Genomic DNA, 26347 nt, shown 5'->3' on the forward strand with positions numbered 1-26347 from the left:
AAATAATCACTCAACTCGTATTTATGCACTTTGGAAGTATGGATGGAACTGATTTATAAAGCAGGAAGAGCTCCAGCACTGAAGTTTTTTGCTTTTTTTTTAAAGAGCAGATAAGACACATTTACCTGGAATGGTTTCACATAATAGATCTTGCCTTTGAGAAAAAGAATAACTTAAATTATCACCTGAAGTTACACATCCCTGAAGTTAATTTGTTTTATACAGAGGCACATTTAAAAATAATAAAAAGGAATTCTGTATCTACCACTCCATAAACATGATTTTAATTAAGCAACAAAAAAGTATATAAATTACTAAAAACGTAGTCTTTAAAGAGTGATTGGCACAGATAATTAAAAGGCCTACGTCATTTATTTTGCACTACATCCTAGCACAAAATTTACAGGAGTCCGCTGTTTTTTGTTAAATTTAATTTGTCATATATAGAAGTTATCTATGTACAATCAATGTGCATTATAACAATTTATTAAGTCCATCAATTCATCTGAAATTTATCTGGCCTGCATAGCACATCAGACATTATTGCCCATATTGAAAAAGGGGAAACAAATGGATTTACAATAAATTTTGACTGATTTGGAAAATGAACACTGTTCTCAAACAGAAATTCCTTTCTTATTAAACCAAAGCATCTGAAAACTGGTTTTCAATTGCTTAAGATTCAAAGTTACATATTTTCTCATCACTAGAACAAGCACAACACTGATACTTTGTTAAAAAAAAATATTAGTATCTAAACAAATATAAAAACAGAGCACTGAAGGACACACCAATGAACTGAAGTATTTCCTTTCCCCATTTGTACATTCTGAACAGTGATTTAATCAAGACAATTGGTTTAAAAATAAAGTAATACATAGATGTGAGTGTTCATATTAGTGACAAAGGCCTGAGTTGGTGGGGGAAAGGAATTTTGAAAAAAAATGCCTGAGATAAGAAGAAAGCTCATTTGACTAATTTATAATAATTTACAGCAGTTTATTTTGTAAAAAGGCATTACAATTGATTGAACAGGAACACTCCTGGCTATCTTACAGTTGTAGGTACAGAATTTAAATATTCAAGCTTGTGATGAGAAGCGGCAAGGTGGTCGCTGTGTACAATGTAAACAAGTAGCTTTGGAAAGTGAATAAAGTCCTTAAGAGTTCTCTTCAAAAGGTTAAACACCTTTTCAGTCTTTTCTGAAACATGATCACAGGTCAAGTGTGTAAAGTTTCCTTACAAACACTATTTAAACCAAGGTCAGCTTAAAGACCACTCTGGCATGAAAAGTTCTGTAGTAAGATCCAGTATGAATGGGGCAGTGTTGAGGTCTCTGTAGTAGTAAACATCTTCCATTTCTTGTTATTTTAAAAAATGCCACAATATTTGTAGCACAGTGCAGCATAAACCTTAAATACAAAAATAATTTTCTCTTTGTTGGAACAACAGACCTTGCATCCTGGAAAGAAGCAACAATACTGCTGACAGCAGATTCAGTCCTTATCTTTCAAGTCATGTAAGGCAATTACTGTGTTAGTTTATTGAATATGGCTACAGAAAGGTCCAGACAGAATATCTGCCTTTGTTATGTTTTACGGCTATTCCATATATGCTCTGGTGTACTTTTGTAATCAGATGAATATTCAAACGGAGATCTGTGTCCTAAAGGAGATCTAGAGTCATAAGGAGATCTCTGGTCCAGAAGTGTCCTAGGGTCACTGCTAGAAGCTCTGTGGTCCATCTGCCAGTCTGAATGGTATCTATAATCTCTAGTTGATTTATGATGGCTGTACTCTGAGCTGGAATGGTGATCCGAGTTTAGTCGATAGTCTGAATGAGACCTACTGTCTTTTATGCTTCCTTCCAGATTTGTCCTGTGATCTCTACTCCTGTGGTCGTCCAATTTTCTATGTTTCCCATCATTGTAATATCTGATAAATAAAAGATTATAAAGAATGAAATACAAGAAATGAAAAAAATCCAAGTGATATTAGATAAAAGCATGCAACAGTGCTATACAATCACTACAGAACTAATCTAGTTTGGTTCTTAACCTAAAAACTAATGTCTCATGTGCTGTAAAAGGAACAACGAAAAGTTAGCACAGCAGCAGCACAAGCACTACCATCATAAAATTTCTGATTAAAGTCAGGACATAAAACAATGTGGTTAGATACCTTTGCAAGCTATTTTTATTACCCACCTTGGACGTCATGATGAACCACTCTCCTGTGTGTTCAGTGCTATCTTTAGCTACATGCAGTGCACACGTTTTCACTGTTAAAGGGACACACACTACTTTCTCCAAGAACCCTTATGATATACTACACTTAATTATTCTTTCCAATATAATGGAATTCAGAAAGAAAATTATACATATGGGCTCAAAAATATCTCTGTGTGGCAAAATAGCTACCAAAAATTTAATAGAAGAGGAACAAGTTTAGGATGCTGAAAAAACTGAAGACGCATTGCGTTCAAAAAACGGGCTAGAACAGAAAACACATTTAATTACCTCTAACATGTGTTCTCCCAAGGACAGCAGGGGAGGGTTCCTCAATATGGGTGTTGTCACCTGACAGAGTCCACATGGGAAACACTTCCCCAGTACTTTTTTAGAAGCGTCTCACTATGCATGTGTGCCTTTTGCTGCTTGCTATTGTTGTGAAGAACCCTTCAGTCTATTGCAAACTTTTAAAATATAACTCCTTGGAGATGAGGGTAGGCTGTGAGGATTCCCATCCTGCTGACCTTGGAGAACATCTGTTACAGGTAAGCAACTGCATGTTCTCTGAGGACAAGCAGGATAGATTAATCCTCACATACAGAACTCTAGTTAGACTGCCTTCTACAGAAAAAAAGAGAACAAAGCAGAACTCTGAAGTGTTGAAAGAAGCAAACACCAAAACAGTTTCTGGCTGCAACAAACCAAATTGTATCAGCTTAACATTATATATTTATATTGTAAGGCAGTCTAGAACTGAAAGAAATGGGTCTAGTGGTGTGATGGAAAATATTAAAAACTGCTTTTCAGTCTTGCTTTAATCGATAATACATTTTTAAAATCCGCTGTCTTTGACCAAAAGTGACTTTCCTGGTATATCTCAAAGAACAGGCTGGAATGTAAGGCACATCTTAAGAACAATATATGAAATAAGGCACATCTCAAGAACAGGTTGGAATACTTCTGAAGCTACTTGTGCAGGAGGGAGGCGGGATATGCTTGAGGTTCTGGAGATAAACCACCTGGCCAGTGGTTTGTTTACCTGAACTGAGAGCATACGACTGAAACCTCATGTACATTCCTGGATAAGTTTTAGCTTAATAAAAAGGGGGCTTTTTGCAGCAGAGCCTTGGGGCTCATTCTGTGGATGGACGCATTGTGCAGAAAAGACTTGTTCCTGGTCATATGGAGACTTCGGGCTTTCGCTGCAACGGGCCCCCCAGCTGATGAGATAAGGGCCTGAACGATGTAATTCCTGACCAGTGATGTTGTATGTATGTATGTGTATATATGTATATATATCTTTCTTATTTTACTTTTCTATAACCTTCCTTTAGTAATGTACTCGATTAGTGTGTTTATTTCTTAATCATTGTGATGAAGTAACAGTAATGACTTATACACTCTCCATTTAAAGTACTAATAAAGAGTTTCATTTACCCAATACGAATCCAAAAGAATCTGTAGTATTTTATTCTGTGAGCAGTCTGTGGTGATCAAGTGAGCAGGAAGCAATACCAAAGCAATACAAGTGGGGGAATGGAGTTGGAATCCAAACTTCAAATACATTCTGAAAGACAGAATGGCCAAACCTACTGTCACATCAGGAGTCCTGTTTTGACAGTAGTGAGAGGTGAATATATATATGGACAGACATCCATATTGCAGCCCTGCAAATCTTTTTTCTTCAATGAAGACTGACTTCAAGTGGTCTACTGAAACTGCCACAGCTCTGACAATATAAGCCCATGACATGGAATGCGGGACTCGAGGTAGCATGGCTTCACTAGTGGCAGGTCGTGTCAGACGAATCTGTCTTCTTTGACTGGGTGACCAAACAGTTGGATGTGGGAGGGGCGCTTCATGTGGTATACTTGGATTTCAGCAAAGCCTTTGACATGGTTCCGCACAGGTGACTAATAAATAAATTGAGTGCCCTTGGTATGGGACCTAGAGTAACTGATTGGGTTAAAAATTGGTTGACTGATAGGAGACAGAGGGTAGTGGGGTAAATGGAGCTTGCTCTGAAGAAAAGGATGTCGTCAGTGGAGTGCCGCAGGGATCGGTCCTAGGGCCGGCTCTTTTTAACGTCTTTGTGAGCGATATTGCGGAAGGGCTGTCTGGTAAGGTTTGTCTCTTTGCGGATGATACTAAACTCTGCAACAGGGTGGACACCCTGGAGGGTGTGAATGACATGAGGAAGGCCCTAGCGAAGCTGGAGGAATGGACCGATATTTGGCAACTAAGGTTTAATCCCAAAAAATGCAGGGTCATGCACTTGGGTCGCAAAAATCCGAGGGAACGGTACAGTATAGGGGGTGTAGTGCTTCAGTGTGCAAAGGAAGAGCGGGACTTAGGGGTGATTGTGTCTGGTTAAGTAGTAGTAGTAGTGATGACCTTTCAAACAGGTGGAAAAAGCGACGGCCAAAGCCAGAAGGATGCTTGGGTGCATAAAGAGAGGTATGACCAGCAGGAAAAAGGAGGCGATAGTGCCGTTGTATAAGTCTCTGGTGAGTCCTCATTTGGAGTACAGCGTGCAGTTCTGGAGATCGCACCTACGGAAAGATAGGGTGGAGTCGGTCCAGAGGGCAGCTATGAAATTAGTAAGCGGTCTTGAATGCAAAAATTATAGGGACAGGCTTATGAAACTCAACATGTATACGCTGGAAGAGATATTGCCCGATATTGACGTGGTAAATGTAACATCAGGGCATGCTAGGGAGGTAAAATTCCTTGACGAAATCAAGGACTGCTTTATGGAGCAGCTGGTACAGGAGCTGACAAGAGAAGGAAAAATTCTAGACCTAGTCCTTAGTGGAGCGTATGATCTGGTGCTTGATAACAGTGATCATAGTATGATTAGATCTGATATCGGCTTTGGAGTAAGTACACACAGGAAATCCAGTACATTAGCATTTAACTTTCTAAAAGGAGACTATGACAAAATGAGAAGAATGGTGAAAAAGAAAAAAAAAAAACTTAGAGGAGCAGCTGTGAAGGTCAAAAAATTACATCAGGCATTGATGCTGTTCAAAAATACCATTCTGGAAGCCCAGCCAAATATATTCCGTGTATTAAAAAAGGAGGAAGGAGGGCCAAACGACAGCCGGCATGACTAAGAGTGAGTTGAAGGACGTTAGTAGAGCTAAAAGAAAATCCTTCAGAAAATGAACGAACTAACTGAAAATAATAAGAAACAGCATAAGGAATGGCAAATCATGCAAAGTGTTGATAAGACAGGCGGGACTTGAAAAAAGATTGCGTTGGAGGCAAAAACACATAGGAAAATTTCTTTTTTGGTATATTAAAAGCAAGAAGGCGGCAATAGAATCGGTTGGACCGCTAGATGACCAAGAGGTAAAGGAGGCACTCAGGGAAGACAAAGTCATATAGCAGAGATTAAATGAATTCTTTGCTTCGGTCTTCACCGAGGAAGATTTGGGACAAATACCAGTGCCAGAAATGGTATTCAAAGCTGACGAGTCAGAGAAACTGAATAAAATCTCTATAAAAATGGAGGATGTAATAGCGCAATTTGACAAATTGAAGAGTAGCAATCTCCTGGACCAGATGATATTCATCCCCGAGTACTGATAGAATTGAAAAATGAACTTGCGGAACCTGTTGTTAGTCATATGTAATTTATCTTTAAAATCAAGCATGGTTCCGTAAATTGGAGGGTTGCCAAAGTAACACCAATTTTTAAGAAAGGTTCCTGAGGAAATCCGGGAAAGAAGGCAGGAGACATAAGAGTAATCCAGGTATAGGTAAGGTCAGTAGGCAGGCAGCAGACACAAGAGTAATCCAGGTACAGGCAGAGTCAGTAGGCAGGCAGGCAGCAGACACAAGAGTAATCCAGTCAGTAATGAAGAACAAAGTAGAGGAGAAGCACACTACTGAGCAAGTAACACCTACCAAAGTAGAAGCCAAAGCAAGGAGTCTAGGGAGAGCTCAGCTGATAAAGTGCTGGCGTCTGACATCAGCAGGGAGAAGGCGCAAAGCCATAGGACAAGAGCAGGGGCAGGAGGAACCGAAAGACCAATAGGAGAGAAGGGAAGCCAGGCAGAGGAAGAGCAGACCCAGGTGGGTGGAAGCAAAGGGAGAGCTCAGCTGATAAAGTGCTGGCGTCTGACATCAACAGGGAGAAGGGGTACAGCCATAGGAAAAGAGCAGGGGAAGGAGGAACCGGAAGACCAATAGGAGACAAGGGAAGCCAGGCAGAGGAAGAGCAGACCCAGGTGGGTGGAAGCAAAGGGAGAGCTCAGCTGATAAAGTGCTGGCGTCTGACATCAACAGGGAGAAGGGGTACAGCCATAGGAAAAGAGCAGGGGAAGGAGGAACCGGAAGACCAATAGGAGAGAAGGGAAGCCAGGCAGAGGAAGAGCAGACCCAGGTGGGTGGAAGCAAAGCAATTAAGGAGCCTGGAAGCCAGGCAGAGAGAGAGCAGAGCCAGGTGCATGAAAGCAAAGCAATCAAGGAGCCTGCAGCCAGAGAAGAACCACACACACATGGCTCAGGGCTGTGCCAGTCAACTGTGCGTGTCGACACGACCCTGCGCAGCCCGAGGATGCCGCTTGCGTTGAGGTAGGGGACATGACATCCTTACCGGGCTGACACTTGAAGCTCTCCTTTTTCCCAGCAGTATCACATCATCTTGCGATGTAACAGGGGCTGTTGGGACCAAGGAGTTGTTTCTCTGGTCTGGGCTAAAGGTAACCTCCCCCAAGGATGAGTCATGGGCACCCTTCACCAATGCCACCTGAGCTGGAATTTTCACCTTGGATCTTTGAGTTCCACCTTATGCCAAAAAGTAACCATGGGGCCAGACAAAGGGGTTAACAGCCAGCTAAGAGGAGAAAGCCTGATGACATGTTTCTGTTTCCTCATCAAGGGGATCAAACAAAGAAAAAATAGTGCACTTCAGGGGTCAGCATGGTGCCACCATCTTGGTCCCATATCTAATGATCCCATATCTAATGTGGCCAAACAAGTAGAAAAGGCAATGTCACAAGCCAGAAGGATGCCTGAGGGGCATAGGAAAAGGAATGGTCAGCAGCAGTTTGGGGAGATTTAAATTTAGAGTATTATACAGAAAAGTGTCCTAGTGAGTTTATATAGACTTTACACCAGTTTTGATTTGAGTTGGTTGTGGTTGGGCCTACTCATGATGCTGGTAACATGTTGGATCTTGTGTATGTGAACAGTATGGAAGAGCAGCTAAGTGTGAGGGATCAGAAAGCGGTTGCAGTGCCTTTATCTGATGAACAGCTTCTTTGGTGGTAGGTCATAGGATACAAAGTGGGGGTGGGCAGGTGAGGAGTCAGGTGTTTATGTGGGAAAATGTTATAGGTGATCAATTTTTGAAAGAATTGCATTTGGATTGGCACAGTGTAATGGATATCAGTTAGTGGAGCTGTAGAATACTGCAATGAGGCAAGCCATGAATAAGGTGGTTCTGCTTAGGTGCCTTAGTAACATAGTAGATGACGGCAGAAAAAGACCTGCAAGGTCCATCCAGTCTGCCCAAGAAGATAAATTCATATGTGCTACTTTTTTATTTGTACTGTCCTCTTCAGGACACAGACCGTATAAGTCTGGCCAGCCCTATCCCTGCCTCCCAACCCCGCCTCCCACCACCAGCTCTGGCACAGACTGTATAAGTCTGCCCAGCACTATCCTCGCCTCCCAACTACCAGTCCCGCCTCCCACCACCGGCTCTGGCACAGACCGTATAAGTCTGCCCAGCAGTATCCCCGCCGCCCAACCACCAGCCCCGGCACAGACCGTATAAGTCTGCCCAGCACTAGCCCTGCCTTCCAACCACCAGCTCTGCCACCCATTCTAGGCTAAGCTCCTGAGGATCCCTTCCTTCTGCACAGGATTCCTTTATGTTTATCCCACGCATGTTTGAATTCCGTTACTGTTTTCATCTCCACCACCTCCCGCGGGAGGGCATTCCAAGCATCCACCACCCTCTCCGTGAAAAAATACTTCCTGACATTCTTCTTGAGTCTGCCCCCCTTCAATCTCAATTCATGCCCTCTCGTTCTACTGCCTTCCCATCTCCAGAAAAGGTTTGTTTGCGGATTAATACCTTTCAAATATTTGAACATCTGTATCATATCACCCCTGTTCCTCCTTTCCTCCAGGGTATACATGTTCAGGTCCGCAAGTCTCTCCTCATACGTCTTGTAACGCAAATCCCATACCATCCTTGTAGCTTTTCTTTGCATCGCTTCAATTCTTTTTACATCCTTAGCAAGATACGGCCTCCAAAACTGAACACAATACTCCAGGTGGGGCCTCACCAACGACTTGTACAGGGGCATCAACACCTCTTTTCTTCTGCTGGTCACACCTCTCTCTATACAGCCTAGTAACCTTCTAGCTACGGCCACCGCCTTGTCACACTGCTTCATCGCCTTCAGATCCTCAGATACTATCACCCCAAGATCCCTCTCCCCATCCTTACCTAGCTGACTCTCACCGCCTAACACATACGCCTCTCTTGGATTTCTACTCCCAAACATCACTTTGCATTTCTTCGCATTGAATTTTAATTGCCAAACCTTAGACCATTCTTCTAGCTTTTTCAGATCCTTTTTCATGTTTTCCACTCCCTCCGGGGTGTCCACTGTGTTACAAATCTTAGTATCATCCGCAAATAGGCAAACTTTCCCTTCTAACCCTTCAGCAATGTCACTCACAAATATATTGAACAGAATCGGCCCCAGCACCGATCCCTGAGGCACTCCACTACTCACCTTTCCCTCCTCCGAGCGAACTCCATTCACCACCACCCTCTGGCACCTGTCCGTCAACCAGTTCACCACTTTGGGTTCTATCTTCAGCCCATCCAGTTTATTTAAGAGCCTCCTGTGGGGAACCGTGTCAAAAGCCTTGCTGAAATCTAAGTAGATTACGTCTATAGCACGTCTACAGTTCAATTCTCCGGTCACCCAATCAGAGAATTCAATGAAATTCGTTTGGCACGATTTCCCTTTGGTAAAACCATGTTGTCTCGGATCTTGCAACTCATTTTCTTCCAGGAAATTCACTATCCTTTCCTTCAGCATCGCTTCCATTACTTTTCCAATAATCGAAGTGAGGCTTACCGGCCTGTAGTTTCCAGCTTCTTCCCTATCACCACTTTTGTGAAGAGGGACCACCTCCGCCGTTCTCCAATCCCTCGGAACCTCTCCCATTTCTAAGGATTTATTAAACAAATCTTTAAGAGGACTCGCCAGAACCTCTCTGAGTTCTCTCAATATCCTGGGGTGGATCCCATCCGGTCCCATGGCTTTGTCCACCTTTAGTTTTTCTACTTGTTGATACACACTCTCTTCCGTGAACGGTGCTATATCCACTCCATTCTCAAATGAACTTTTGCCAGTCCATCGTGGTCCTTCTCCCGGATTTTCTTCAGTAAAAACAGAACAAAAGTATCTAATTAGCAAATTTGCCTTTTCTTCATCATTATCTACATAGCGGTTTGCAGTATCTTTTAGTCTCACAATTCCCTTTTTAGTCATTCTCCTTTCACTAATATACCTGAAGAAATTTTTGTCACCCCTCCTTACCTTTCTAGCCATTTGTTCTTCTGCTTGTGCTTTCGCCAGACGTACCTCTCTCTTGGCTTCTTTCAGTTTCCTCCGGTATTCCTCCCCGTGTTCCTCATCTTGAGTTTTTCTGTATTTCTGGAACGCCAACTCTTTAGCCTTTATTTTCTCAGCCACTTGCTTGGAGAACCATAGCGATTTCCTTTTTCTCTTGCTTTTATTTACTTTCCTTACATAAAGGTTTGTGGCCCTATTTATAGCTTCTTTCAGTCTGGACCACTGTCCTTCCACTTCTCGTACGTCCTCCCAGCCCATCAGCTTCTTCCTTAGGTATTCCCCCATTTTACTAAAGTCAGCATGCTTGAAATCCAGGACTTTTGAGTTTTGAGTGGCCACCCTCCTCTTCAGCCGTCATATCAAACCAAACCGTTTGATGGTCACTGCCGCCCAGGTGGGCACCCACTCGGACATTTGACACGCTATCCGCATTTGTGAGCAGCAGATCCAGCGTCGCTCCTTCCTTCGTGGGTTCCATGACCATTTGTCTGAGCAGAGCACTTTGGAAAGCATCCACATTCTCTCTACTTCTTTCCGATTCCGCAGACGGAACCTTCCAATCTACATCCGGCAGATTGAAATCTCCCAGCAACAGCACCTCTCTCTTCTTTCCCAACTTTTGAATATCTGCGATCAGGTCTTTATCTAATTCTTCCAATTGTGTTGGAGGTCTGTAGACAACACCCACGTGGACAGAGGTTCTATCATCTCTTTTTAAGGTGATCCATATCGCTTCTTCCTTACCCCAGGTCCCTGTCATTTTGGTTGCTGTAATATCATTTCTCACATATAGAGCTACTCCTCCACCTTTACGACCCTCTCTATCCTTCCTAAATAGATTATAGCCTGGTATGTTTGCATCCCATTCATGGGAACCATTGAGCCATGTCTCTGTGATTGCAACAACATCTAAGTCTGCCTCCAACATCAGGGCTTGAAGGTCATGAACTTTGTTGCCAAGACTGCGAGCATTTGTGGTCATCACTTTCCATTTACATTTCCTGGTATGTGTTTCAACATTTGATATTTTGGTGTTTTTTTTGTCTTTGGGTCCCTCCATATCTTTTTGTTCCACCTTAATTTCTTTTGCTGTTTCTTCTGGCTCAGTTCTATTTTTAGGAACCTCACAGTGCTTTAATGGAGCAAAAGAATTCTGTAGGGGTAACACTTGTGAGGGTGTATGCCTCTGTGTCACATGACGAAGTCTGCCTGAGCCTACTGTGAACCATCTATTCTTAGGTGGTTTTATCCTTTGAGGCAGTGGTGTGAATTTGGTTTGATTTTGTGCAGTGTGATTTTGTGCTGTCTTAGAAGTTGCTTTAAGTGCATCTAATTCCTGCTTTAATTTACTGAGCTCTTGTTTTAAACTAGCGAGCTAGGTTAGATGGTGATAACTCATAAGTACATAAGTGTTCCCATACTGAGACAGACCGATGGTCCTTCAAGTCCAGTATCCTGTTTCCAACAGTGGCCAATCCAGGTCATCCCCTTAGTATACTGAGGAGTTGTGTACTGCAAAGCAGGCACTGAAAAAAAGAGGATGGAAGGGGTTTCAGAGGGATGATAGGCAGTTGTGGAGTGTGTTGTGTAAAGAGTATCAGGCTTCTACTACTTTGGTCAAGTGGAAGTTTTATAAGTGGAAAATTCAGCTTTCATGTAATCTGAGCAGAGCTCTTTTTGCTGATGTGAATGAGTTGGGGGGTGGGGAGGGGTTCATGAAGGAGAAATCAGCTGTCCAAGAAAAGAAGGAATAAGGCATTGATGTGAGTGAAGAAAAGGAAGAGTAAGTGATGGGGAGAATGAGTTGGTGTCTCCTAAGCAGTTGTTAGAATTATTAAATCTGTGATTAAACCTTCATGTAGTTTGGGTGATTCTTGTCGAGTAGCAATGGTGGTTAGCGAGGGGTCACACAGTGGATAGATTAGCTGTCTTGGTTAATGCCTCAGTGAGTAAGAAACTGAAGAAAGCACTGGTTTGACCACAACTGAAGTCTTAACTGAGTGATGTAGTTAAATATAAGCCTATATTGACTTTCTCCATAGTTTTACCCCAGAAAGGGTAATGTGGTTAGCAGTCAGTTAAATGATTTTGATGGGTCTCAACAACTCTTGCATGATTTCGGGGCTGATTTTGTTGGGCTAGTGGCATCAAAACTATATGGACAGCTATGCTAGATGAGGTCTATAGGGCATTTGATAGCAGAGCTTCTGTAGTGTTTTTTGTTTTTTAAATCTGACATCTGCTTTTAAGAGAACTGCAGTTTGATAGTCTGGAGGGTGTATCATGGAATAGTTTAGATTTGTTTTTTGTGGAGTGGACACACAAAATGGTTTAGGGGAAGTTGTTGTCTAGGGTGAGGGTGCTGACATGTGGATTACCAACAAGAGTCCATAGTTTCTTCCGCTCTTTTTAATATGTTTATGAGGTCTCTGTGCCACTTTGGTTGAAATTCTTTTTTTGCCAATGACATTCACATCTTCATGCCAGCTGGTTTGGCGTGACAGGAGGATATGAATTAGGTAAGTAAGGAGTTGGCTGTAGTAGGGCTTGGTGGTTGGATGAAAAGCTATAGAAACTGAATGTTAGTGAATCGGACGCATTAAGGTTAGGGAAAGTATTCTTTATTTATGACATTTCTATTCCACGTTATCCTGAGAGAAGTTTCAATTTTATAAAGTGGTTGATGGGTAAAGGAAAAGCTTGAATTGAGCAAGAAGTTGGTAACAGAAGGATGAATGAAAAAGGGTTTAATTTTCCATTGTAGGGGTTATTAAAGAGGAGAAGATTCGGTGAGAAAGTGTAAGATGGTGAATCAAATTCAAATAGAGCTCATTGTTTTGTTGAAGGCAGAACTAAAAAAGTAAATTTTCAATAAACTTCAAAATGACATAGTCGTTAGTGTGTTTAATTGGTTTAGTTAAGGAGTTCCAAGTTTTGGTGCCTTGATATGAGAAGTTAGCATTGTGAATTGTTTTGTAGATAACATTCTTACAGTTTGGGAAATGTAAGGTGAGATATTCTCTGGATGATTTCATTGCATTACATGGTGATAATTCAATGAGGTCATTCATATAAGATGGAGGCATGCCGTACAGGATTTGGTGAATGAGACCACATAATTTGAACAATATTCTATTTTTTATTGGTAGCCAGTGTAAGTTATACAGAAGTGGGGAAGCTTTGGCGAAGCACGGTGATCTACATATAAGACATGACACAGTATTTTGAGTAGTTTGTAGTTATTTTGATAAGATGAAATTTGATACATGTGTAGATGGAATTCTGGAACAGAGGTGTGATTAACGATGCTCTGATTCTGTTTAAGGAGGCTGTCTGGAACCTGAAAGTGTGGCTGAATACTGGATTGACATTTGGGAGTAATCTTTCTAAGCTGGTACAAACTGTGTTTTACTAATTGAGAGTTATCAACAGCTTATTTCATTGTTGGGATTAAGTTGCATATGGGTAATGCATGTTTTTAGTTTTGTCCAGGTTTGACTATGCTAATGTGCTATAGGTTGGGTTACCTAAGAAAGTGTTGCAATGGTTACAAATTTTGCAAAATACTGTGGCATGCTTGTTAGGTGATTTAAAGAAGAGGGAAACATTATATTGATGTTCTAGAACTACACCGAACACCTATGGAGCAACTGGAGCAGTTTACAATGCTGCGATTTTAAGGGATAGGGTGGTGGTTTGTCTGCCCAAAATCTTGGGTCAGATCAAGGGGATGTTAAAAGTCCTTACTGTGTGAGAAGTTTAGTTACAACAAGTGAAGAGTAAAGTGTTTTTTTTTTTTTTGTGGCAGTACCGTTATTGTAGAATTGGCTGCCCTTTGAAGTTTAGGAAATTTGTGGAGAGAAATTACCTAAAATTTTGGAAATTGATTAAGGGCTGGCTGTGACAGATGGTGTAAGTCTGAGGACTTTGGGGTGGGAGCAGTGAAGGTGCTAGTGTGTGATTTTGGAGACTGAGTAGATTGCATTAACTAAATACATGCTTTAGAGCAGTGGTTCCCCAAACCTTGTCCTGGAGGCACCCAAGTCATTCAGGTTTTTAGGTTATTCACAATGAATATTTATGAAAGAGATTTGCATGCACTGCCTCCACTGCATTAAAATCTCTCTCATGAATATTCATTGTGGATATCCTGAAAACCTGACTGGCTGGGGTGCCTCCAGGATCAGTTTGGGAACCACTGCTTTAGAGGATGACTTTGGAGTTTAATTTAAACTCAGGTCTTAAGTACTGAAGAAGAATGTGCTTTAGCCTGGCCATCTTGAACAAGACTCTCAACACTTTAAAAGATCCCTAGTGCTATCCTTTGTGGGTGGCGACTTAGTGGCCTTTTTACTAAAGCTGTACAAGGAGGTACTGGCAACGTTTGCAGAAGACAATCTATTAGAGTTCATAGACTCAGATGGCATCTGTGCCGATATTTTCTTCTCTATTCCTATTGCACAAGTGGAATGGGTCAAGATGATACTTTCAAGCTCACGGACACATCCTTCTGCAGTTCTTGTACTCAACTTGGTTATGGTCTGGGCTGAGGCAATGAGGAATCTGGAGCACATGCTGAAGTTCTGAATTTTTTTACTGCACTGATCGCATGCCTGAAACCCCAAGTTCATCAGCAAATTTTTTTTTTTTGAAAATGGAAAACTAACAAAATAAAGATAATTGAGATGATGAAAAACAATATCAGAAGACATATGCAAAAGGGAATTCCTTGCTAACTGGACAGTTTTGTTTAATGTCCATTCGGCAGAATGGAAAACACAAAAAAGAGACTGAGACCACTGTGTGCAGGAAGGGTTGCACAGGTTCAGAACTTCCCATTTAATTCAGAAAAGAGCTGTTCCATCCTGGTACTAACAAATTACATCACCTACTTGTTTCTCCCCTTTCAAATACTATGGTGTATATATATATTATACATATGAAATGCATGGCAGCTAAAATGTTCAATCTAAGAGCTCTTCCTTGAACAGTAAGGGTGCTATGGTAGCTGCATTAGTAAACACTCTTGAAGAAACCCCTTTGAAATGGTGTTGCACTGTAGAGATAAGTACCTAAAATACAACCAAGAAATATGGACTTATTATATAGCAAATGGAAAAGGATAAAAAAGAATAGAGAGATAAAAATAAAAAAAATTGTCAAAAAGGAAGTTAAAGGAGGTTTATTTTTGGCTGGTGAAGAGGTTGTTCGGTCATTAGTCCAAAGTCAAACGGAGATGTGACTGAAATCGCTAAAGCCCCTTTTCTTCCTTCCTTAATTTTAGCAGACTCTTAAGATCTTGCAAAAATGTTGTACAGTGGTATGTCAACAATAAAACTAAATTAAAGAACACTCACCTGTTTTCCTGTTTATAATGGTGATCCCAGTCTCTATGGTCTTTGCCGTTGCTGAAGGCTGAGTATGGCCTTTTCCTGGAGTCATTTGTTTTGTAAACGTCTCCTTGATGTCTTTCTTTGTGGAGATGGTCATGATATTGTGACAAATGTCTATCCGAAGAATAACTGTCTCTGCTGCTGTCATCATGGTTAGTATTTTCCTTTAGCCTTTCCACATCTGTTTTGTAAAATGCAGAGCACCATTACATTATACTGCAACACAATGTAAGAGGGTGATAAAATTATAGAACTGTGGCCAACATGAGATTACCAGGACTAACCTAGTACAGTGATTCCCAAACCTGTCCTGAAGGACCCTAGCAAAGTCAGATTTTCAGGATATCTACAATGTATATTCATAAGAAAGATTAACATGTAATGGAGGCAAGTGGATGCAAATCTAACTTATGCATATTCGTTAGGACTATTATCAAAACCTGAATGGTTGGGGGGCCTCCAAGACAGGTTTGGGAATCACTGGCCTATTTGTTAGAGTAATGGACTAAGAACCAGAAATGGCCAGGACTCAAATCCTGAAGCTCCCACTTACGTCCCACATGACCTTAGACAAATCACTTCACTCTCCATTGCCTTAAATACAAATGCTGCCATTCACTAATCAATTTTCCTATAGACAATAAATAGGCCTCAAATTATGTTTAAATCTATTTTGTTGGTTTACAGAAACACATGAGAAAACAAAAGCATTACCAAGTTCCTATGTACCCATCCCTTCCCACCCTCCCTCCTATACACCTGGCAGACTAAGCTAGCACAAAAAGTGCCTCAATCAGAGACTGGGTGACTGCGAGCCCTAGAGGGCAAAGTCTGCCAGAAACACTCCCAGGTCTCTTGAAAACGACGACCAACAGGACTGTCAAATTTGTGTACTCCTTGACGTTCTAATCTCATTTGCATGAAAAGCTGAGTGTGCCACCACTGTAATGCAAGCGAGTCTTGCATCCAGCACAGCAAAATTAACTTTGAGCCAAAAAGCATAGCCAGACGGAGAAACTGCGGCACCAGATATATGCCAAAGAGAATTAAAGGGTCATAATACACAATTCCAGTAGTTTTCCAAGACTTGTAAAATTGCTTTTCAAAATGCAACCACTTTAGAAAAATGTCAAAACATATAGCCCAAAGTAGCAGGTGAACAACCAAATTTAGGGCAAGCATCCTTTTGTACCACATGCATTTGGTATGCTCTGTGGGGAGAAATATAGAGCCAAAGGTCAAATTTATACAACAGTTCTCTGTGAAGCATACAGCCATAGTGTTTAGACTGACATAAGACAAAGTTCCAAAGCTGAGTCCCAGCCAACATACTACCAAGGTACCTAGACCAGGTCCTTGCGAGCTAACATAGTTGAGATCTGGAGTAGAGTCTTGAAAGAAATGATGATGAAATCTAAGTGGGATGTGTAACTGGGACCCCAGAGTACAAGCCTCCGACAGAATCTCTTGCACATCCTCAGCGAGGTCTGTCCAGGACAGTGATATGTATCAGTTGCAATTAAGCAAAAAATTGGGCTGTTGGGACAGAATACTTTTGTAGTAATTCTGAAAATGGTTGCAGCTTTCCTTCTTCAGTGACTGCTTGCACAAAGTACACCAACCCATTCCTGGCCTAGCTGGTAAACACTGTTAAGTCTCTGTCCTGGGGGAAACACTGGATTGTCACATAGAGATGAATGGGGTCACCTTAGTAGAGCAATGAAGCCAACGACACATCCATCGCAACGATAAGTTTCATGTTAGAACTCCTGAAGGTAACTGTCCAGAGGTATGCAAAACATGGCTGAAGTGCACTCCTGGAAGTAACTGTGTTTCAACTGAAGTAACAGAGAAATGTTTTGTGCCTGTGTACCAATCACTGATGTGTCACATGCCCCTAGGTACCGTAAAATGCATAATATTAAGGAGGCCCACGCCATCATGGGCTTTTGGAGACGAGCCTTTTTCCAACCACAAATAATTCTGCATTAGCCATGCAAACTCACGCTCTTCACGATGTCTGAGAACAAGGGAAGCATTTGGAATATATAGAGCCATTTAGAGGCCAAAATCATATTAAACAAATGAATGAGACCCCAAAGGGGCAAAAGGTAAGACTTTCAGCAGTGCAGCTTCAACTGTACAATCTTTACTACTACTTACCATTTTTATAGCGCTACTAGACATACGCAGCCCCGTACACTTGAACATGAGAGAGAGTCCCTGCTCAACAGAGCTTACAATCTAATTAGGACAGACAAACAGGACAAACAAGGGATAAGGGAATATTAAAGTGAGAATGATAAAATAAGGGTTCTGAACAAGTGAATAAGGGTTAAGAGTTAAAAGCAGCATCAAAAAGGTGGGCTTTTAGCTTAGATTTGAAGACATCCAAAGATGGAGCTTGACGTACCGGTTCAGGAAGTCTATTCCAGGCATATGGTGCAGCAAGATAAAAGGAACGGGGTCTGGAGTTAGCAGTGGAGAAGAAGGGTGCAGATAAGAGATTTACTCAGTGAACGGAGTTCCCGGGGAGGAATGTAGGGAGAGATGAGAGTGGAGAGGTACTGAGAAGGTGCCGAGTGAATGCACTTATAGGTCAATAAGAGGAGTTTGAACTGTATGCGGAAACGGATAGGAAGCCAGTGAAGTGACTTGAGGAGAGGGCTAATATGAGCATAACGACACTGGCGGAATATTAGTCGTGTAGCAGAATTTTGAACAGATTGAAGAGGAGAGAGATGGCTAAGTGGGAGACCTGTGAGAAGCAAGTTGCAATAGTCTAAGCGAGAGGTGATAAGAGTGTGGATGAGGGTTCTGGTAGTGTGCTCAGAAGGAAGGGCGAATTTTGCTGATATATAGAGAAAGAAACGCAAGGTTTAGTAGTCTGCTCAATATGTGCAGAGAGGAGATGTAGGAAAGATGAGAGTGTTATCCACAAAATAGAGAATGGGGGAGGAGGAGAGGTTGGTTTAGGGGGAAAGATGAGAAGCTCAGTCTTGGTCATGTTTAGTTTTAGATGGCGCTGAGACATCCAGGCAGCAATGTCAGACAGGCAGGCTAATACTTTGGCCTGGATTTCGGCTGAGATTTCTGGTGTGGAGAGGTAGATCTGGGAGTCATCAGCATAAAGATGATACTGAAAACCATGGGATGAGATCAGAGTACCAAGGGAAGAAGTATAGATGGAGAAAAGAAGACGTCCCAGGACAGATCCCTGAGGTACACCAACTGACAGTGGGATAGAAGTAGAAGAGGATCCACTACAGTATACACTAAAGGTACGCTGGGAGAGATAAGAAGAAAACCAGGAAAGAACAGAGCCCTGAAATCCAAGTGAGGACAACGTATCAAGGAGTAGGCTGTGATCAACAGTGTCAAAAGCAGCAGATAGATCGAGAAGGATGAGGATAGAATAGAGACCTTTGGAACTAGCTAGGAACAGATCATTGGAGATTAAGCAAGCACTGTTTCAGTGATGAAGGGGGCGAAAGCCAGATTGAGTGGATCAAGAATAGCTTGAGATGAAAGAAAGTCAAGGCAATGGCGGTGAACAGCATGTTCAAGTATCTTGGATAGGAAAGGGAGGAGGAAGATGGGGCAATAGTTGGAAGGACAGGTAGGGTCCAATGAAGGTTTTTTAAGGAGTGGTTTGACTACGGCATGTTTGAAGGCATCAGGAACAGTTGCAGTGGACAGTGAAAGATTGAGGATATGACAGATAAAAGGGATGACAGTAGGAGAGATAGTGTTAAGTAGATGGGTGGGAATAGGATCAGAGGAATAGGTAGTTAGTTTCGAGGAGGAAATAAGATGTGTAGTGATTTCAGAAAAGGGAGCAGGGGTTGGAGGGTTGAGAGAATGGACTAAGGGAAGGAGAGGTGGAGTTGACCTGGTTGAGAATTCAAGTTTAATCTTGTGAACCTTATCATGAAAGAACTCAGCCAGAGTCTGGAGGGGAAGTGAAGGGGGGGGGGGGGGGGGGGTTGGGAGGTGAAGGCACTTTGAGGAGAGAGTTCAGTGTGGCAAAGAGACGTCGAGGGTTTAAGCTAAGAGAATTTGTCAACTGGATGTAATAGTCCTGTTTGACAAGTAAAAGAGCAGACTGGAAGGAGGTCAGCAAGAATTTGAATGTATGAAGTCAGCATGGGCACAGGATTTCAGCCAAAGGCGTTCGGCAGAGCGGGCACAGGAACGTAGGTAGCGGATTCTAGAGGTCAGCCAAGGCTGGGGTTTGGTACGCTTTACAGAATGGGGAACGGGAGGAGCGAGAGTATCCAGAACAGAGGAGAGAATAGTATTATAGGAAGAGACCAGCCTCATTGACAGACTTGGATAACAAAGTGGTAGAGAAGAGATTTGAAACACTGGAGGACAGAATAGAAGGGTCAATAGCCTGAAGATACCTAAATGTATTGGTTAAGATTGGACGGGACGGGAGAGGAGGGTGCTTAAGTGTGAAAGTTATCAGATGATGGTCAGAGAGGGGAAGAGCTGAGGCACAGAAACTGGAGAGTGAGCAGTTTGAGAAGAGGATAAGATCAAGACAGTGGCCATTCTGGTGAGTGGGGGCAGTGGAGCACAGTTGAAGATTGAAAGAGGATGTTAAAGCAAGAAACTGTGAAGCATAAGAGTCAGAGGGATCATTAGCATGAATGTTAAAATCCCCAAGAATGAGGGAAGGAGATGAAGGTTCAAGAAAGAAGGAAAGTCAAGCATCAAAGTCAGGGGGGGTCAATAAATGACTGCTACTCGGACAGACAGAGGAACAAACAGACGGATGGAGTGGACTTTGAAGGAAGAAGAACAGTGAGACTGAGGTAGAAGAAGAGGTTGGAATCTACAAGAGGGTGAAAGTAGTAGCCCAACACCACCTCCGCGGCCAACCGGGCGAGGAGTATGGAAGAAAAGATAACCTCCATGGCATAGGGCCGCGACTGAAGCAGAGTCTTCAGGGGAAAGCCAAGTTTCAGTTAGGGTAAGCAGATGGAGAGTACGAGAGATAAAGAGGTCATGGATGTAGGAAAGTTTGTTACAGACAGAGTGGGCATTCCACAGAGCGCAAGAGAAAGGCAGGGAAGGAGGGGGGAAGAGAGGAACAGAAATTAGATTGGAGATATCACGGTGTGACCTGCACAAATAGGATGACAGCTGATGTGGAGGACCAGGATTGGGATTAATGTCCCCAGCGGAGAGCAGGAGAAGGATCAAGGGAGTATGGAGAAGAGTAGGAGAGGTACGACGACAGCGACGAAGGCGAGCTGTACTCAGATAGAAAGGAGATGGATGAATGGAAGGAAGGAAATGTTGAAGGTTGAGAGCTGAGAAAAAGGAAGAGGAAAAAAGAGATGGTGAGATGATGAATACAGAGGGTGGACAATGTGTTCCTGCAGTGTACAGTAGCTTAAGATGGAGAAACAAATTAGGAAGGGACAGTACCAAGAAGAAAAAATGTACTGGAGCCATAAGTAGTAACTGGGTGAAAAATTAATGTAAAGAGAAAAATGCCCTGGTGCGCAGCACCTAGAGCGGAGGCCCTGAGTGGATCGGAGTGGACCTGGGAGTCACCCTGGAGAAGGCTGTAAAGGATATGCAGATGAGCTGCAAGTCCTCCACAGCACCTGAAAGGCAGCCGGTGGTAGAGCTGGACACCTCTCAGCTGAGGAAAGGCTTACCAGGGGTTAGGCCGAAGCCAGCATTCCTCCCCCTGAGGGTCGCCTGATCCTTTAAGCAACGATCTAACATTCGGATCATACACTGTAGTTAAATCCAAAGGCAATTTAACCCCCAAGTAGGTCAGTGCAGTGTCCTCCCAAGGAAATGGAAAGGCCCCTTCCCATTCAGTACAAACCTCTAACAACACTGGTAATCATAAGTAAAAAAAAAACAAACCAAAAACCAGAAACACTATCAAAATTAGCAAGGCGGCATAGTAGGGGAGAGAGCGCTTCCTGTGAAGAAGTCAAAAAAAGCAAAATGTCATCGGCATACTCCAAGGCTTTTGAGGTGATCATGTAGCTGAAGCCCTGAGATTTGAGGTGCCCTGAGAAAAGGTTCCAAAGACAGTACAAACAACATAGGGGATAGAGGACACCCGTGATGGGTCCCCTGGCCTATACTGAAAGAAGGAGTATGACCCACATTTACAAGGAGCTGAGCCTGCGGAGAATAGTAGAGAGTTTGGATAGCTTGAAAGAACCATCCCTGAAATTCCAACCCAGACCAACACTTTAAATAAATGTGTCCAATGTACCTGATCAAAAGCTTTGGCTGAATCAAGGCTAATCACCACAGCTGGAATTGCACGAGTCTGACAAAATGACATAGCTAAAAAGGCTTTATGAACATTAAGGACTGATTGACGAGATTTTATAAAACCAACCTGTTCAGGCCCAATTAAGGTGGGGAGGTGCTCAGCCAGTAGCGTTGCCAACACTTCTGCTAAGATTTTGATACCAACATTAAGAAGCGAGATAGGGCAGTTAGAATCTGCTTCCTCCTTGGGCTTACCAGGTTTGGAAAGGAGGGTGATAACTGCGACGTTATCATGTAAAGGAAACACTCTCTCTGCTATCACAGAATGATAATAATCTAGCAAGGGGCCCAATATCTGACACTGCAAGAGCTTAAAAAAAATTCCCCTGAAAATCCGGCAACACCTGGTGCCGAACAAGGACGTAACGACCAAATTACGTTTTGTAATTCCGTCACCTGTAATGGTGCATTTAGTGTTTTGAGCCTCTGTTGACAGTTGGAAGAGATTCGCTTGTGGCAAAAATCATCTATGATGCGAGACTCCACGGAAGTCCTTTCAGCACATAAGGCCTGAAAATGTTCATAAAAAAGGTTGGGCTAAATAATTATGTGGCCCTGCTTATCCCACAAGGAACCTATGGCCTGTGATCTCTCCCTCCCCCGGCCAAACTTAACCACTCTCGCTAAAAGTTTACCTGGTTTGTTACCAAATTTGTGAAGATGGTATTTCTGGTAAATTGTGTTTTGGTAAATCTGCTCATAAGAGCATTCAATGCCACCTGTGTGAACAGGTATAAATCTTGAGTTGGCTTAGAAGGGTTTTGGTGATTCACACGTTTGGCTTTTTTCAGCTGTGCCTCTAAGTGGTAAATGCCAGCCACTAACTTTTCACGGTGACGAGCTGTACAGGCAATAATATCCCCGCGCAACACTGCCTTTGCCATGTTCCAAAACAGCATAAGTTGAGCTATATGTTGTTCATTGTAAGTCAGATACTGATCCCAACAGGAAACTAAATAGTCCCGGAACTCTCGGTTATGGGCCAAGTACACCGGAAACTGCCAAACTGCGGCCGAGTAATAACTATGGAGAGCATCCACATCCAACCATACCACTGCATGACCAGACACCTCTTCTGGGTCCACAGCCACCTCCATAATTGCTGGAAAAAGTGAACGAGAGACAAAAATATAGTCTAATTTTGAGAGAGTGTTGAGGGTCTGGGATTGATGGGTAAAATCTCGCTCTCCAGGGTGGAGCAATCACCAAGCATCCACCAGCTCAACTGCTTGACAAAGACTTGAGCATCTTATCCCCAGGGCAAGCTTTAAGGTGAGGGGAAGCAGTTACCGAGCAGTCTAAGTCAGGGTATAGAAGCGGATTCATATCTCCTGCTAAAATAATATTGTGCTTAGAACATGGGTGTAACAATTTAAGAAGGGCAGGATAAAAAGTGGAGTCCTAAAGCACTAATAAAATGATCTTCCTAAAAAGCTTTAACAAGTATATTCCTTGCTCATCTTTACCAAGTGCTTCAACAGAATATACCAATGATTTTTTAAACAAGACTGTTACTCTACTATGCCTACCTCCAGAAGAAGGAAAGTAAAGATCACCTACCCATTGTCTCCAAAGTTTTGATGCTCAAGATAATTTAATCTAGTTTCCTGAAGACAGACCATGTCTATCCCCTGCTGCCTCAGCATCAATAGTATTTTTGCCCGCTTCATGGGAGAGGTAATATACTCCACACTCCACATGGCTATATTCCACAGAGGGTAAACATGTGCCCATGTTACTGCTGTTTGTGGTCAGCCAATACGGATAAAAATCTCTCTTGTCCTGAGCATCCAGCCTCACCCAGGAAAAACTCTCACCATGACAAGAACTATTCAAATTTAATAGAACTGTACAGAACCACTGCCAAGTGCATGTTAAAGCATCCCTCCCCCACCCCTCGAATAAATCCCCCCAACTGAGTGCCCAATGCGCACAGCTAGCATTAAAGCTTGTGAACGAGAGCCCATTACAATGCAATGAAAGTCCCTGCTCATTACAACAAACGTTCCTGTCTCTCTCAAATATAAAGTAACATTCATTTACCACCGCTATTCCATCTTGTAAGAACTATTAATGAAACTACAATGCTAATTCCCAGAAAATGGAAAATCTAAAAGGAGCTTGGAGAAGACAGATGAGGGGAGTATGATAGAAGTCTATAAAATAATGTGGAGTGGAACGGGTCGACGTGAATCACTTGTTTACTCTTTCCAAAAATACTAAGACTTGGGGATATACAATGGAAGCTACCAAGTAGTACATTTAAAACAAGTCAGAGAAAATATTTCTTCACTCGTGTAATTAAACTCTGGAATTCATTGCCAGAGAATGTAGTAAAAGCAGTTAGCTTAGTGGTGTTTAAAAAAGGTTTGGATGGCTTCCTAAAAGAAAAGTCCATAGACCATTATTAAAATGGACTTGGGGAAAATCCACTGCTTATTACAAGGCTAACCAGCATAAAATGTATTGTAATGTTTTGGGATCTTGCCAGGTACTTGTAACCTGGTTTGGCCACTATTGGAAAAAGGATGCTGGGCTTGATGGACCTTCAGTCTGTCCCAGTATGGCAATACTTACGTACTTAGGACAAATAATCCAAATACATATAACAGTGCAAGATGAGGAGCCTAAGCTATGTATCGGAAAACTGAAAAGTTTACCAAGTGTGTTCAGATGTGCTCTCTGGTGCATTAAGGCCATTCAATAGTCTTTGCCTTCTCTATGGTGCAAAACTGGCAACAGGCTCCTTCAGAGTAGACTTTAAGGAGAGCAGGATATAAAAACAAACTGTATGTTCCTCTTCGCTTGGACAGAACAAATAGGGACAAACTTGCTCCGCTTTTCCAGTAGGTGCGTGGAATAGTCCCGAAAAATTTAAATGGGCACCTAGTCGTATGTAAACTTGTCCCGGTTCTGCTGATAGTGCCTCAGAACCTCCGTACAATGAGGGAAGCTATGAAACCGCGCAAATAATGACCCAGGGCCTGGACAAGGTGAGCTTTATCCAGTCTAATAGGACTCAAACCTTTGTGGAGAGGAAAGTTTTCTGCCAACCAGTCCTCCAAGGTAGCAGTATACGAGCCTCTGCGATGGTCTCCAGGAAGCCTGAGAAATGTAAATTGGTATGACGGGAGCATTCTCCACCTCCTCAATGCAATCATAGTGTTTAGCAACCTGAGCATGTAACGATTCCAGCTCCTCCCATATCGCGCCTGCCTCGTATTCCACAGTGGACACACGTGCCTCCAGCTCTGTCATCTGACTGCCAATGCCCTGTAGCATGGTGTCCAGGTGAGCAATTTGTGCAGAAAGTTGCTCCAGGCACGGGTCAAACACCTTCGACATCTCTGCCATCAGGTCAGACAACTGAGTCACCACCACCCCCGCTTGCATTCAATGGGATTCCTGTGATTCCCATCTCGCTTACTGTTTTTGCTAGCTATTTCTCAGGTAGACCACTGGGAAAATGTGTCCATATGCTTAAAAAACAAATAACAGCACAGTGGTGGACAGGAATTTGGATAATATCAGCTATATTCAAAGAAATTAAACGGGGACCTTCAGAGCAGACAGAAAACCCGACTTCACCCGCTCATCGCACCACATGACCCCCCCCCCCCCAAGGCTTCAAATTATAAGCCCACTGAAGCAGGGAAACATCTTCTGTACCTTAATGTAACTTGCCTTGAGTAGTAATTAAATCTAAAATCCAAATTCAAGGTGTTAATTATGGAGAACAAGTCAACAGAATGCAGTTTCAGTGTCATTAGAAAAAAGCTTTTACTCTGACCTGGAGCAAACTACCTTCATTAGAAACAGGCTATTTCAGAGGCTTGACATCTAGTAAACAGTGGTTTGTCCTAGAACCATCAAAATCGAATGCTACTGACAATGACAATTTTATCTCCATAAGGCACAAATGTGCACTGCAAATATGAGTAAACTGGTTTAAATTTCAGCTTTATCAAATCAATTGGGAACACATCTTGCATATTTTAATTGCAGAAGTCAATATTCAAACACTGCAATTAGCTTTTCTCAGCTTTTTTTCTTTTCTTTTGTAAACCCCCACCATGGCATTTAAATATTTTAAGTATATACAGCGCTGCTATCTACAAAAGCAGCAATGCTGAATACACATATATAGCCTTTTGCTGGATAGTGATGCACGTTACAGTGGTTCTAATGGTGCCCACACTACACACAGAGAAAACCAAGTTCAAATCTCACAGGGGCACCACTGGATGCTTTGGTGGTCTGATCAAATGTACTCCATTTAAAAACCACACTACTTCCAGGTGTGCTCCCAATACTTTTCCCTGAAACAAGTCCCTGTATTAAGACATCATTGATAACAGTGCTCCCAGAGATGCCAAGGCCAGACCCTTATCTAGAGTCATCCTGTAAAAACTCCAAAATCCCCAAAAGGGATGACCAAAGGGGCATCACCTGACGATCCAGACACCACAGCAAGGAAATTCTCCAGACATATATATACACTAAGGAAGTAGAAACAGTTTCTATCAGGTACAAAAAGTTTAAATTGTGAGCCCACTAGGGACATAGTAAGTACCTTTATGTAATATGTAAACTGTTTTGATTGTACCATAGAAAGGGGGTATATCAAGAATCTAATGAACATAATAACTATAAACAGAGTGGTTATGATCCAAGAAGAATAAACTCATGCCTCTGAATCCCCTTGCCTAACAGTGGCCAGAGTGGAAAAATATACACCCACTGTTTAACCTTTCTGAATTGTGTTCCTTCCTGCAACTGAGGAACTGGGGTGCCTT

The 26347-nt window shown here is 42.4% G+C and overlaps 1 protein-coding gene across 1 annotated transcript in view; it reads right to left on the minus strand.

The window, feature by feature from the left end:
• Positions 1-416: 416 nt before the first annotated feature.
• Positions 417-26347, minus strand: part of CHD1 (chromodomain helicase DNA binding protein 1) — a 560349-nt gene continuing 534418 nt past the window's right edge. The window contains 2 exon segments of the mRNA XM_030193417.1: positions 417-1934; positions 15201-15417. Coding sequence (XP_030049277.1) covers positions 1589-1934; positions 15201-15417 — 563 coding nt within the window. The 3' untranslated portion in view covers positions 417-1588.

Source organism: Microcaecilia unicolor, chromosome 2 (genome assembly GCF_901765095.1).
Source record: "Microcaecilia unicolor chromosome 2, aMicUni1.1, whole genome shotgun sequence".
NCBI classification, from domain to species: domain Eukaryota; kingdom Metazoa; phylum Chordata; class Amphibia; order Gymnophiona; family Siphonopidae; genus Microcaecilia; species Microcaecilia unicolor.